Source organism: Periplaneta americana, chromosome 1 (assembly GCF_040183065.1).
Source record: "Periplaneta americana isolate PAMFEO1 chromosome 1, P.americana_PAMFEO1_priV1, whole genome shotgun sequence".
Taxonomy (NCBI): domain Eukaryota; kingdom Metazoa; phylum Arthropoda; class Insecta; order Blattodea; family Blattidae; genus Periplaneta; species Periplaneta americana.
Window position 1 is genome coordinate 148879132 of NC_091117.1, and position 15015 is coordinate 148894146.

General features: G+C 34.7%; 1 protein-coding gene and 1 long non-coding RNA gene across 2 annotated transcripts in view; one reads left to right on the forward strand and one right to left on the reverse strand.

Moving 5' to 3' along the window:
* Positions 1 to 804: 804 nt before the first annotated feature.
* Positions 805 to 12991, reverse strand: LOC138701940 (uncharacterized). Its single transcript, XR_011332729.1, has 3 exons — positions 12819 to 12991; positions 12571 to 12668; positions 805 to 948 (listed from the first exon to the last, which is right to left on the reverse strand). It is a non-coding gene; the product is annotated as an uncharacterized lncRNA (long non-coding RNA).
* LOC138701925 (trypsin-1-like) overlaps positions 7150 to 15015 on the forward strand; it is a 28182-nt gene continuing 20316 nt past the window's right edge. The window contains exons 1-2 of the mRNA XM_069829296.1: positions 7150 to 7306; positions 14667 to 14740. Coding sequence (XP_069685397.1) covers positions 7255 to 7306; positions 14667 to 14740 — 126 coding nt within the window. The 5' untranslated portion in view covers positions 7150 to 7254. The remainder of the gene's footprint in view (positions 7307 to 14666; positions 14741 to 15015) is intronic.

Below are 15015 nucleotides of genomic sequence, written 5' to 3' on the forward strand. Positions count from 1 at the left end.
ACCGTCGTTTACATCTTGATGTCTCAGTTACAATAGAACCAGAAGGACGTGGCACATCCTCTTCGTAACTGCTCCTTCTAGCAGAAACATCACAGGATATGCAGGATATCGAATCCATTCCAATTGGTGAGGAAACACCACTTTACTGAAAAGTGAAGAATGTGCACTTTAGTTTTGATGACTCAGTACATTACTAATACATTCCGATAGAAGTTTTCGAAGGCAGGAAAATTTTACCTGTAAATATGTGTGAAAACAGATAAAACCATCAAGACAAAGAAAGCAGATTGAGTTACATACCCAGTGAAAACATTCTAATTATTTTACTTCTGAGATATTATTTTATCAAAATGCACAAAGTTAATTTTTTTCCGGAGCATCTAACTTTTACCTTATAAAATTACAGAAACACTCTCGTAATCATCTCATTAATGAAAATGAGTAAAAAATAAAGTTGCTTGGCTTTCGTCAGACAATAAAGTCCTTCGAAGTAAGAGTAACCCGGTTCACTGGAAACACTAAGCTGGTAAGAAAATAATAATGTCATATAACTTATTGCATTAGGCTCCAGAAGATTATGAAATGAAAGTGTTGAATATTAGATATTAAAAAGTAAATTTCTGTTCTGTGGAATGATTCAATTGTTTTATAAGAGAGACGATATCTGCAATAGGAGTGTGTTCTGTTCAAACCTTAATGCCGTCCAAAACCACTATGGAAGTAAATGTGTTCAAAGCTAGCCAATATGGTTTATATTTCTAAAATACTAATAATGATCTCCTGAAAAAAAATATAATTACTTACCGTCGTTTACATCTTGATGTCTCAGTTACAATAGAACCAGAAGGACGTGGCACATCCTCTTCGTAACTGCTCCTTCTGGCAGAAACATCACAGGATTTGCAGCATATCGAGTCCAATTCCAATTGGTGAGGAACCACCACTTTACTGAAAAGTGAAGAATGTGCACTTTAGTTTTGATGACTCAGTACATTACTAATACATTCCGATAGAAGTTTTCGAAGGCGGGGAAATTTTACCTGTAAATATGTGTGAAAATAGATAAAAGAATCAAGACAAAGAAAGCAGATTTGAGTTACATACTCTATGGAATGTGCTGTGGGAAAAATAAATATAACACATTTTAAAATAAAGGTGAAAAGCTAGAGATGAGAAAGGAGGTAGTTCATTAACTCTAGTGTCTTTGCATATTCATATATTAGCAAAGTGATTAAGTACCATTGATTTTACTGAAGGCAATTCTTGTGACGAATGAAATAGATTTTAGGGAGTCGCTATTTGCAGAACACAAATGGTGACTTTTAAGCCCAGTTCCCACGGTGCTTGTCTTCTTGCGTGTTTCCTTGCTGGGCAGCAAGCTAGCTTTGTTGTGGATACGATGGTGGCTCCCGTGTTGGCTACGGTGATGGTGGTTGTTCTCACGGAGCTGGCTCTTTTCACAGTTCAAATTGGAAAATCATCTGCTGTTTCATCTGTTGCCAACACTCATGGTCAAAAAGAAACTAAACCGTGAGTGGAAAACAACTAAAGTCCTACGGTAACAATAGTAAATGTCGTAATAAGGTAATTATGCCATAAATGCAAAAAGGCTAAAGTCCGAAAATTATTTTTTTTTCTTAGAAACTAAATAATATAGGAAAAAACAGGTTTAGTTGGAAAACAACGAACATGGTGTCATGGTTTCAGTGGTGATACTATATCATGAACTTTGGTTCCAGCCTGCAAACCAGAACGAAAAATAAGCAAGGAACCTACCCTCGAAATCCAGCAAGCTAGCCACCAAAGCAGTCACTAGAGCGCATTAATTCCAGCAAGTGAGCATGCAGGGTAGCCATCAGCGCAGCCACCTTGATATCCATCACAGAAACAAGCATCATGAGAACCGGGCTTTAGATATGAATAAGAATTGCAGAGGCTACATAATGAATCTAAAATGTTATCAATTAATTTTAATATTAAAATATCCTTGAGAAAAACTGAACTGATAAGATGATTTTGATGCCACTGAAACTATCAGGATTAAGTAATATGACAATATATTTCAATTAAAAGGATGACTTTTGCTTGTTTTTCATGTAAGGTCTCAAGCACAGATGCAGAAGATGATTGTAATAAATTATATTCAGACAGCTTTGTAGGCCACGAAAATACTTAGGCATATTAATAAATGAGGGGTTCAGAACAAAAAGCACGTAAGTGACGGAAACCTAGTTTTGAGGAAATTACAGTTAAAGTTCTACATGTAATGAAATATTATACACTAGTTTGGTGAAATGATGCCCATATAGCAGCACTGCACAGTGTGATCTCTTACCTGATTTTATCCCAAAGAAACATCCTTTAGGACTATCACAACACGCACTTACCTCATTTTTTTTAATAATGTCACTTACCTGCTTTTTGTTCTAAGCCCCTCAAATAAAGTAACCAGAGAAATGTTCAATACCTTTTGTAAATTGAGATGTAGGACAAGCATTCAATATTGACATCATATATTTCACTTGAACTAGAAAGCATACAAACGATATATTACTCCTAAATTGAACGCTGTCTATTTGTATTAAGATCCTCATTCTCTATGGGCAATATAAACATCCTTAAATTCCATATTTTATAAATTTTGATTTTATAATGAAATGTGGGTTAATCAGTGGCGGTTCCTCGGGGGAGGGAAGGGAGGAACGTCCTACTCACATTTTTCTTCTTTTGAAAGTAAATACGAAATGAAATATATACCTTGAAATTCGAGGAAGATTCGATAATTTTTAAGTTCACAGCTATAAGAAAAACTCGGTTGATCGAGTTTTAAACGACGTGCACTCATGTGCTGCTAGAAAACTGTGAGAAAGATGCGAGATTGATTGTGTGGAGAAAAGTCAATCCATTCCTTCTTTACTGCAGTTAACACACATAGACAACAGCGCACTAGCGGCCAGAGAAAGAAGCAGAGTTTTAAAGCAAGTGAATGAACAGATAGGGAGGAGATCCTCCTCTGAATTAGCGCATGGGCAGGAAATAGAAACCGACTGGTCGTGCAGCAAAGCTCGCTACCGCTGCCATCTAACGATTCTGCATTCAACCAGACTATAACACATATAGGTGGAGGCACAATAAAAAAAGTTTTAACGCAAAGCTATGAAATACACCATATAAACTGTTTTTAAATTATAAATCAAAATATATTATTCATTGCACATTATATAAGCTGCTATTCATGGTTTGAAACTTTCGAAGATATCTGAAAGTTGAAGTTGGATTTATATGAAACAGAGAGGAAGTACCTATAGCAGAGCCATTTGGCCCCTGAAATTCACTTCCATTCATTGTCTACTAGACAGAGCAACAGCCAAGTTGTCAGTTTGTACAAATATATTTGAAAGTGATAGTACTCCAAACTACATTATTTTTAACATAAAAAAATTAATCGGCCACCGGCAGCTTTGCACGATAATGGTAGATGACTTTACAAGAACTGACATTCTTCAAAAGCATGTGATACTGAACTTATAAAATGTACATGTGACAACACAGACCACGTGGGTGGGTGCAGTGTTTTCGCTTTCCTAACAGATTATTTCGCATTCCCACTTCAGTAAAACGGTTCCGGTTACGTGTTAGTAGCTAGTCTCTTCCAACACGTGTGATGCTGTAGTGTGCGCGAAAAATTCTGTGAGGTTGTGAATTTCCTTGTAATTGTTAATTTGTGCAATTATTCAACAATGAATAGCAGTGAAAACACATTATATTTTGGACAATTTAGGAAATTCAGTTTACAAGAACAGATTATTGCTATACAAATGGGAAGGCCAACCCTAACACTACCTGGTCTTACATGTATGCATGTAGGCTAATTTGTAGCATGTTTCTCTCAAGAAGGTGTCATTTTGCGCTGTTAACTTCTTTCCTCCTCTTAAGAAATATGCAAGAGCAGCCACTGGGATTAATATTCTGGGCTAACTCATCTGAAGCTAAACACACTTTAGAAAACAAAAACCTAAGGATAATGGCAGGTGTACATGAAAGGATATCCCTTACAAAGATTTTCCAGACTAAGAAAATAACAGCTTGTGAATACATTCCTTCCCTGATAATGTTTTATGTCAATAATATTAAATACTTTCAGTATACCAATCAAAACAATCACAATTTTAATTCAAGACACAAATTAGATCTCCATTGGTTCTCTGTTAGTCTCAGCTGTTAAAAAAATATAAGTTCACTTTTCATGTTTATAGTCTTCAATGCACTGTCTAATTATCTTGGATTTTTTTAAGGGAAAAGAGGTACACTTTATAATAGAATTAACTAAATGTCTTCATATTCATATCTCTATTCAATTGATGAATTTTTCGTGCTTGTAAACTGAATTAATACATCGTGTCCCACTTAGAGGGATCGAGATATAAATGATCACCATTTAAGTCAGATGAAGATACTGTTTTGATTTACATCTGACAAGATGCAGAAACTGTCCAATGGTTTAAAAACAGATGCATGTTCATGCGCATGCGCACTAACGTTTATCGTGGAAACAAGCCATTCAGTAGAACATTCTGTCATTGGACCATTCTTCTTCATCGAGGCGACAATCAAAGGGAAAGTGTATCTGGACATGTGCAGAACTTTTGTTGTTGATCAACTCCCCCAGGGTCGGATTTCAGCAACAAGGAGAACCCTTGCCTGGCCACCTAGGTCACCCGACTTTACGTCCATTGACCTCTTTCTGGGGCTTTATGACGAATGTTGTGTACTAACGTAGTACAGCTGACACTTTGGAAAACTGAGACAACGCATTAAAAATGCAGATGCGCTTATCACTCCACAAATGTTATGGAACACTTGGCAGAAGGTTGAGTATCATTCGGATGTCTTCAGGGTAGCTCGATGAGCACACATCGAGTTGCACTGACCATTCTCCGAAACTCGGAGAGTTTTTACATCAAGTTGTACAAAAATTTATGTTATAAAACCATTATTTATACTTTAAATTAGCACTTATTTCTCGATCCCTCTAAGCGGAACACAGTGTATATTTAATACGTATTAATAGTTATGTATTATACACTGGTCAAAAAAGTTAAGCATAATTAGGCATATAACTGTTTTTATTAATTAAAATAAAATAGATAAATTATAATTGGGTTTCTTGGTTCCACAGAATAAACTTAAAAGTAGAAATACACTATTTGTTAACAATGGACTCAATATGAAATGAAAAAGTTGCATTGTTTGGAAACAACGGAAAAGATAAGGGAAGTTGAAATTCGTACATCATCAAAGAAAAGGAGATGGTGCTTTCAGTACCCTGTTTAATAACGTCTTGGTCCTCCATTAACCCTGAGGCACTCTTGTATGCGACGGGGCATACTCAGTACCAATGCATCTAAGCTCTCCTGAGGCAAATTGTCCCATTCTTCCAAGGCAGCATTCCTGAGTTCTTTAATCGTTAATGGGTGATGTGGACGATTGGAAATGGCTCTCCTGAGAAAGCTCCATGCATGCTCTATGCAGTTCATATCCGGTGAGCATGCTGGCCAATCCATTCTTCGGATCCCATGTTCTACAAGATACGCTGCACACTATAAGCACGATGAGGCCGAGCATTATCGTCCTGTAGAGTGAACCCTTCTCCTACAGTCTCTGCAAAACCACTTACTATGGGTTGGAGGATGTTGTTCTCATACACGGCAGCAGTCATGTTTCCCTCTATTGAAACCAGTGGTGTGCGGCGGCCAAACATGACACCTGCCCAAAACAAGATTGAACCACCAAACTGTTGGTGACGTTCCACGGTCATTGAGGGATGATTTCGTTCCCCTGTTCGTCTCCATACGCGAATAGAGTTGTTGTCAGGGTGTAGGCCCATTCTCACTTCGTCTGAGAATAAAGTTCTGGTCCATTGGCCTCGTGTCCAATTCTCATGTGCTCTAGCCCATCTTGCACGAGCACCCCTGTGATGCGGACGGAGTGCTGGAGTCTTGAGTGGTCTTCGAGCATACTACCCTATGTCATGAAGTCTATTGCGCACAGTTTGGCTACTTACAACAACACAGTGGCTTCGCGCAGGTCATGGCGCAGAGTTGTAGCTGAGGCTATAGGGTTCCTACGTGCAGATAACCTTACATACCGGTCCTGACCTGGTGTTGTTTTGCGTGGACGATCTCGCGAGGTCGATCTGCTATTGACTGGGTTTCCTGGAACTTTCTCCACAGTCTGGAGACAATACTCTGATTCACATGAAGGATGTTAGCAACATCAACTTGTCTCATGTTTTGTTCCATCAAAGTGATGATTTTGATGCGGTCTGCCATTGTAAGGATGTTCCGAGCCATTGTACTGCACTATGAAGCACTATGAAGCAAAACGACACTGATTGAACTTTGCTCGAATTACAGACTTTGTTTACTGCACTATGAAGCACTATGAAGCAAAATGACACTGACTGAACTTTGCTCGAATTACAGGCTTTTCTTTACTATCCGTGATTTGGACGTTACCTAGTGATGCAGACTAAAGCAAATGAAAGAGTTTGAATTGATAAACATAACACGTGCCACATAAAACCAGGTATTATTGGGTAAACTGGAAATATGCTTAACTTTTTTTGACCAGTGTATAATTTGTATATGATTTCAATTATTATATAACTGAAGGCTATAATGTTGATGTAAGATCTATGAAGTACAATAAATGAAATAAAATTAAATTACTGCTCATATCCAATAAGAACAAGACATTCAACTATCAAAAACACTGTAAGAAGAGACACTTATAAAGGCATGCACTAAAAAGCGCTGGAATGACTACATTGCATTGGTTTGATTCCTGAATAGTACTCTTGTTACTAATGATGATGACGATGATGATTATGATGATATAAAGGGTATGTCAATTTTGTTCTACTTTTTGTCTTACCTACAGTACAAATTCCATCACACGTACTTGAGTTTGGCCGTCATCTCTTTCAAACCAGTGTTAGATAGAATGAACACAAGTGTCGTGAGAGCTATAGATGTGTGTCAATATTTTATTATAGGTAACTTCGTAACAAAAAGATAAATTTCGTGGCAGCTTTGAGATTACGTCAATCATGTCAAACAGTCAAAAATTTCATTGCTGTGAACTGTCGCAAACAACTCAAGGCTTGTATATAAATATGTTAACCAATAACAGCCAATATTCAATATTAGTAGTGCAAGTTTAACCAACGGTACACAAAATAATCATACTCAGATGGCAACAATACGATTTCTTGTTCTGGCCTTCCTCTTTGCTTGCGGAGCAAGTAAGTATAGTTATCCTATATTCTACTTTACAGTAGCTTGGTGTATTTTTTCAATAAATCTGTGTCAATTTTGTGGTTCAGTGCAAGAATCCTATAATGTTTACAAACAGGTAGCTTTTTATGTGAAAATTAAATTTAAAGAAAACTGTAAGTATTGTACTGTACGTAATTGTAGTGCAGTATGTTGTCATCTCTCTATCTCCGATATGGATACATAGGTCTACACCACTATCATAATAAGAGGAATCTATACTAATAATAAATCTGTAGCCGAAATTTTTCTGGTAATTTTCGATTTTACAAAAATAATTGGTCCTAACATATATAATTAACCACCCTGAAACCGAAAATCGCTTTTTTGAAATTTTTGTTTGTATGTCTGTCTGTCTGTCTGTCTGTATGTTTGTTACCTTTTCACGCGATAATGGCTGAACCGATTTCGATGAAAATTGGAATATAGATTAAGTTCGTTGTAACTTAGATTTTAGGCTATATGGCATTCAAAATACTTTATTTAAAAGGGGGGTTATAAGGGGGTCTGAATTAAATAAATCGAAATACCTCGCTTATTATTGATTTTTGTGAAAAATGTTACACAACAAAATTTTCTTTAAAAATCATTTCCGATAAGTTTTATTCTTTGAAAAATTTTGATAGGACTGATATTTAATGAGATAAATGAGTTTAAAAATTAAAATAACTGCCATCTAAGGCGGTGTAATGAAATAAAAAAAAAATGAATTTGTCTATAAGGGACCTTGGTCAACAACAATCGAAAGCTATGAATCATAGCCTACAGAGAATGTTTCTGTGTTTGTATGAAGTAATATCGGAAGCTAAATTAACCGATTTGTGTAATTAATTATTATTTCACCATTGGAAAGTGTAGTTTCTCTATATGGACATAATGCTATAATGTTATTACAGTAACTTCGGAGTGAATTGAGGACAGGTAAGATTAAAATGGCTTCTCATGTACAAACAACTTGATAGGCTATTCTGTGTATTCGTTTTCTGTATTTCTTAAAATAATGTTTATCTCAGAGAATTAACGAACCACAAGAGTATATTGATTTAGTATGCAGTAATAAAATGTTAGCTTAGCACTCCATTATTTTATCATCCAAATTTTAACTATGCTCAATTGAATCGTGTTAAAATACATAAAATACATATGCATTAAATTCAATGCAAAAAAATTGGGTAATGAGCCAAGCAGATTATGTTGCGCTTTTGTAAAATAAAATTTGTTCCTCCTGAGATTCAAGAGCCCCCATAACAAATTAAAAACTTACTTATCGGTGTACATCCGTTATCACACATTTTTATATAATATAATATAATATAATATAATATAATATAATATAATATAATATAATATAATATAATATAATATAATATAATATAATATAATATAATATAATTTAAGTTATTTGAAGGGTCCAGAACCATAGTGGCCCAAGCGCCATTTACTGAATACGTAGAAAACAAGGGTTAAAATTAAGTTATTATCATAATTCAATGGAAACATATAGCAAGTAATATAAAGTATACACATTAAATCTAAATGATATGTCAGTTTTCATTAAAGTATGGATGCATGTAATAAAAATTAAGAAACATGTTAAAGGAATTGTCATTGCACCAAATGAGTGGTCTCTGGACCAAAATGATCGCATTTTAATTATTTAAATACAATTTAAGTTAAGAACATATTAAACGAATTATCCTTCTATCAAACACGAATCTTCCCTGGATCAAAATGTCCTATTTTAATTATGTAATTACTTTATATTTATTTCTAACGGGTGCAGCGGAGAGCACGGGTACGGCTAGTGATAAATAAAAGGTTTAGGGTTTAGCAGTTCTTGCATTGAACCATAGAATTTAAAGAGATAAAGTTTAAAAATTTCTTAAGTGTAACAACATTTCGAATTTTCCGGGACGATCATAATGTTATCACTTGTAGTCTACTGTTTTACAGGTATTACAGTCTAAACAGGGCCTGAAGTGAGTCAGGTTATAGAGAAAAATTATAAAATATCGTAATTATATTCAAAATGGATTGAAGTACGTGATTGTTGTTGTTTAGTCAACTGTCCGAAGACAGATCTGAACCTCATAAGTGACACAAATAAGACATCACACATGAGGAAACTAACCAGGAGTTAATGGGGTAGGGTGACCAGTTCCTTTCTCCCTCCATTGCATACGTCGCTCACTAGTAAAATATTACATTAATCAGACTTCTCAAGTATAAAAACAATTGTTCTTCCTCTGACACATATTGTCAAGTAAGATGCACTGCCTGATAATGGATGTACAGTTACCCTTAAAAAGAATGAGACGATTCTTGGTCGTCGGAAGTTAAAGTTCTACAGCGCGGTTCACTCGATATCGACGTAACGATAAGTGCCATGAAAGATACTACAAGAATTGTTACAAGGACCACAACAAGGACAAGAACCAAAATAAGAATCACGAAGGAGACAGCCATTTAAGGCCACGATTTCACAACATAGCTCGAGTCACAAAATATCATTGCTTCTCTGTACCGAATGGCAAAAGCCTGCTATGGGGTCCAAATTCTGGACTGCTGCTGTCACTCTCTTGCCTCGGTAGCTCATATAGTAGCGTGTCGGTTCCACTGTATAACCGAAACCTCTCGTGTTCGATCCCAGGTGAAACTTTTTTTATTGAGGTGTAATTAATTTGTTCAGAGTTCCTCGACTGTCTAATTTGTCGAAAAATATGGAATAATTTATGCCCAATTTCTGGGTCTTACAAGTGGGCTGAACCTCGTCAAAAAAATAATAAATCTTACTTGGATGTTACAAGTATTCTTCCTCAAACAAAAATCATAAGAAACAAAAAGAGACCTGTTAACTTAAAATCTTGTCCACATGCCATCAGCTTCTATTACAGCTCTAAGTCGATCCGGCATGGATGTCACTAGATTGTGGAATAAGTTCTGATCCCCGACGAGATCTTCCCAGGTGTCATTAATTTGATTCCACAATTCGTCTCGATTTCGAGGGCGTCGGCGGGCATAGGTGGCTATTCTTCTCTTTTTCAATTCCCCCATAAATTTTTGATGACATTCAAATCAGGTGACTTCGGAGGCCAATTAATGATTTCGATCTCGGGTCTCCTTTGAAACCACCTTTGAATGCTTGCGGCATAGTGCACGGGATGGTTATCCTGCTGGAACAGCAATGTTCCTTCGGGAAAACGTTCTCGGGCGGAAGGAAGGAATACATTTTCCAGAATGTGCTCGTACGTTCCCGCATTAAACCAGCCATCGATGCGTTCTATAACGCCAGGTCCATCGTAAGACATCCATTCCCAACACGATATGCTAAAGAGCCCCGATCTTTCACGTCGGTGCACATAGAGCTGGTCATGTCGGAGTTGCAATGTAATGATCCTCATGTTCTTAAATACTGCGAGAAGTACAGTGTAATTTATAAAAAATTATGAAAGAGGGAAATAGAATACATTGAATAGAAAAGTACAACATTCAGATAATGCAATTAAACCTATTCGTAATATTATTAAATTTAAACTTGTAGATATCCAAAGAAAGAAAATATTATTTTCATTAAAAGCAATGATTATAAAGTAGAGGATCCCAAATCTATTGCAAATTCTTTTAACGTCTTATAATATATAGTACAGAAATATTATTTACAGCTTAAACATTCAAGATTTTGCAAAAGATACTGCAATTGGTTACTTAATAGATGCATATAATAATTAGTATTAATATTTATAATTAGTCAATAACTGCAACAGTGCTTTTTCATTCAATCGTAACATGAATAAAATTGAATGCACATTAAATTAAACACTATTGCAAACACGTAGATGAAATAGTTAAAATCAACTGAAGGGGTGAGAATGAAATAATCCAAAGCCACACTTTTTAACAAAAATTGTTTTGTGCGAGTGAATTTCTTACACATATGGGAAAGCTATTAATAAAATATTCTAATAATTACTCAACAAATGACATTACCTAAGGACTCTAAACCTTTGTAAAAGTTCGTCTATTATTATATATTTTTTTAATTTCATTTTAATTGTTAGTTTTTAATATATATGCATTTACATTGTATATGTGTGTGTATATAAATGCATTCATTAGATTAACGTTTATAATATTATAACTTGTAATTTTGTATTGTTTGCGATCATTAACACTTAATCTCAGGACATTGTAAAACTCTTTTTCAATGTTACTTATCTATTTCAACGTTATTTAGACAAAAAAAATCGTTGTGTAGACTAAGAATCGAACTCGCACTCTTCTATACAACACGCAGAAGTCTTAGCGTCTGAGCTATTGAAACGACATGAAAGCTTTCCTTTCTGTGCGGAGTGTCGATCTAGTCATGAAGGTCCATTGTCGATTTAACTACACGATTCATGTATATATTTATCTCTTATTTACGTAATATTATGTTTTTTTGCAGTTTTTGAAGTGAATTTCGGAACGATGCTAGTAAAAAACCAAATAGCCTGCATTTAAGTAGCTCAATATTCGTTATCTTGAGTATCAGTGCTCTAGTCTCCGATCATGCGCAGTGTCTTACATCTGAGACTTAGGAATATTCAATCGTCTCATTCTTTTCCAGGAAAACTGTACATATCAGCCAGAACCTCAATCAGAGGTATATGTGATTAGTATCGGTCATTAAAGAAAATGTGCAAGAATCTTATTATCAATACAAATATGCTAACCTACGCTATATATTACGATTTCTTGAAGAAATGTACCTATGTATATTTTCTTTATAATATATATATTTTTTCGTATATACCTCTATGTTCTGCCTAATATGATTTTAACAGTGGTGGCTTCATTTTTCTGTTATGCATACCAAAACCAGCACAGGTATCTTGGGGACTCTGTGTGATACTTTCCGTATCTTGAATTTCCTACCCGATAATCATCACCTATGCAAAATATTTGCCTGAAAACTCTCGAATCACGGCAGTACCTATCCACGTTTCTCTACCACCATATTTTTTTTTTTTTTTTCCATTTTCTTTCTTTTCGAATGTCTTTCTAAGAACTCTACAAGTTTTCTGCATTCTCTTCTATTTTTATTCCCCAATATATTTGCTGCATTTCATTGTGTAAATATTATCATCGCTGTTTTTTTTTTTTTCATTCAGTAATAACCACTATCATTTGCAACAAACAATAAATATTGCAATATAAATTTCAGTTCATGCAATTCCTACTGTCACCAAATTACCTTATGGCTTTCGGTTTTCCTCTCCAAAATCGACAAATCAATTCAGTAGATGCTGAACTGCGTTGGGCTGCAATATCCGGATCTACAGGACATCTTCCCTTGAAAGAAGAAATAAAATGATTCAGTATTGTGTTAGGAAAAAATTATTTGACGATGTATACATTGGAGGGGGAAAGGAACTTTGTAACAAACAAATAAATATGCAATATACATTTCAGATCATGCAATTCCTACTGTTACCAAATTACCTTATCGCTTTCGGGTTTTCTCTCCAAAATCGACAAATCAATTCAGTAGATGCTGCACTGCGTTGGGCTGCATTATCCGGGTCTACAGGACATCTTTTCTTGAAAGAAGAAATAAATGATTCAGTATTGTGTTAGGAAAAAATTAATCAGCGACGTATGCATTGGAGGGGGAAAGGAACTGGTCACACTACCGCATTATCTCCTGGCTTAGTTACCTCATAAGCGATGCCTTCTTGGTACCACTTGTAAGGTTCAGACCTGTCTTTAGACAGTGGACTATACAACAACGACAACAATGTATATATATATATATATATATATATATATATATATATAAACTGAAAAAAATATATATAGTAAGTAGAAACCCGGTTATAGGATATAATATACCTTTCTCGTACAGTTCTCTTACTTCAAATGTTATTTATACTAGAAACACCACTGAGATGTCGTATCTTTTCCAACTTATCTCATGCCAATTCGGAAATATCTTCTATTTTTTACATCTACTTACACTGTAAAACATGTAAACAATCTTGCTCTTGTACAGGAAACGGAAGTTACGTATGTCGTGTAGAGATGGAAACGATATATCAGTTTTTACGAAATACCGATATTTTCCATTCGATATAGCGATATATCAATATCGAAATTTTGATTCAATATATCAGTTTTCTCATAAATTTATAGTTTTTTTTTTTAGGAATTATTATCACTATCAACTACAATAAAATCCACACTAGACAACTCAGATAATTTCCGAAGAAATGGCGCTAATGAAGATGGACAGTTACATAATTGTGCAACCTCACTCAATACCTTGTTCTCATTGGCTGAACTGGAATTCGAATTCAAACTGTTTAATATGCAGCACCAAATTCAAAATGCAGCGTGTGCGAACGTGAGACAGACTGTAGGTTTATCTACTACTCTTTTAATATTGTTACTAATGTTCTCCAAGGCAGGAGTAACTCCCACCCTGAAAGAGAACCGTCTGATCTCAAAACGGGTATCAAAGCTTTTATTTCCATATTCTGAAATGGAATGAGAAACAAGGATTTAATACCGATGTAACATTATTGTTTACGGCTATGATTTCTATCACAACCTAGTACTGACATTCTGTTCTTTTATTATACCTTTTTAGTGCATAAAAATTCTATCCCTAACATCATCACCATTGTTGTTTGGAATGTTGGAGTGTAACAATACCTTGCAATGGGAACTTACTATAGAAGGATTGTATCAAGTCAATTGTGAAGTTCGTTAAAACTTGTAACATTCTAAGTACGGTTTACTTACATTTAAAAATGATTATGTTGTTACGTAGAAAATATCATTATATCTGTGTCCTTAATTGAATCCTATATAAAATTAGAATAACTTCATCATGTTCCAATATCAAATACTCAACCATGTAGAGTTCACTTAACTCTTACCCACTATATCATTTAAGCTCACCTTACCTCCAGCATAATTTTCATTTAGGTTAGGACCTACATCATAATACGGTATTGAAAACGTATTGTTTATTGTTACAATTTTACATTTATGCTTTTGATTGTTATGATGGTAATTTCAATGGTAAAAAGGAATATTAAATTTAAGTAATTTTGTTGCAATACAGGTACACCTGAAAATGTAATTTGCTTATGCAATAGCGTTATATCAATAATTGTTCGACATATATCGATATATTTTTTGCAATATATATTGATTATCGAAATTAAATTTGCAATATATTGCAATATCAATATATCGGTATTAATTTATTTCCTCAATCACTAATGCCGTGCAATATTAAGTATGTTACGTAAATGGTTCACAGTTTTGTTTAATCTCTGACAGGTGTGCCAACCAACGAAAGAGAAGGACGAATTATCGGAGGTTTCACTACTACAATTACAAGTTATCCATACATTGTAATGTATTATCATTCATTTCTTTCGTTTAATACCTTGTAGTCTATTATTTATTTCAATTAACTTTAAATTATGTTTATCTATTAATTTTATTAAATATAGAGTGACCTGTTTTTGAAGAGGCGAAATAAAACGCTGTTAACATGAGAACTATTGCTACTTATTTTCCGGCATCTATAAATATGTACACTGACTTTCTTTTATTAAAATTTAGACCGGCCAGAGGCCGTTTACCAAAGTAATCTATTTTGTTTTCTCTTTTTCGTTTTCATGTG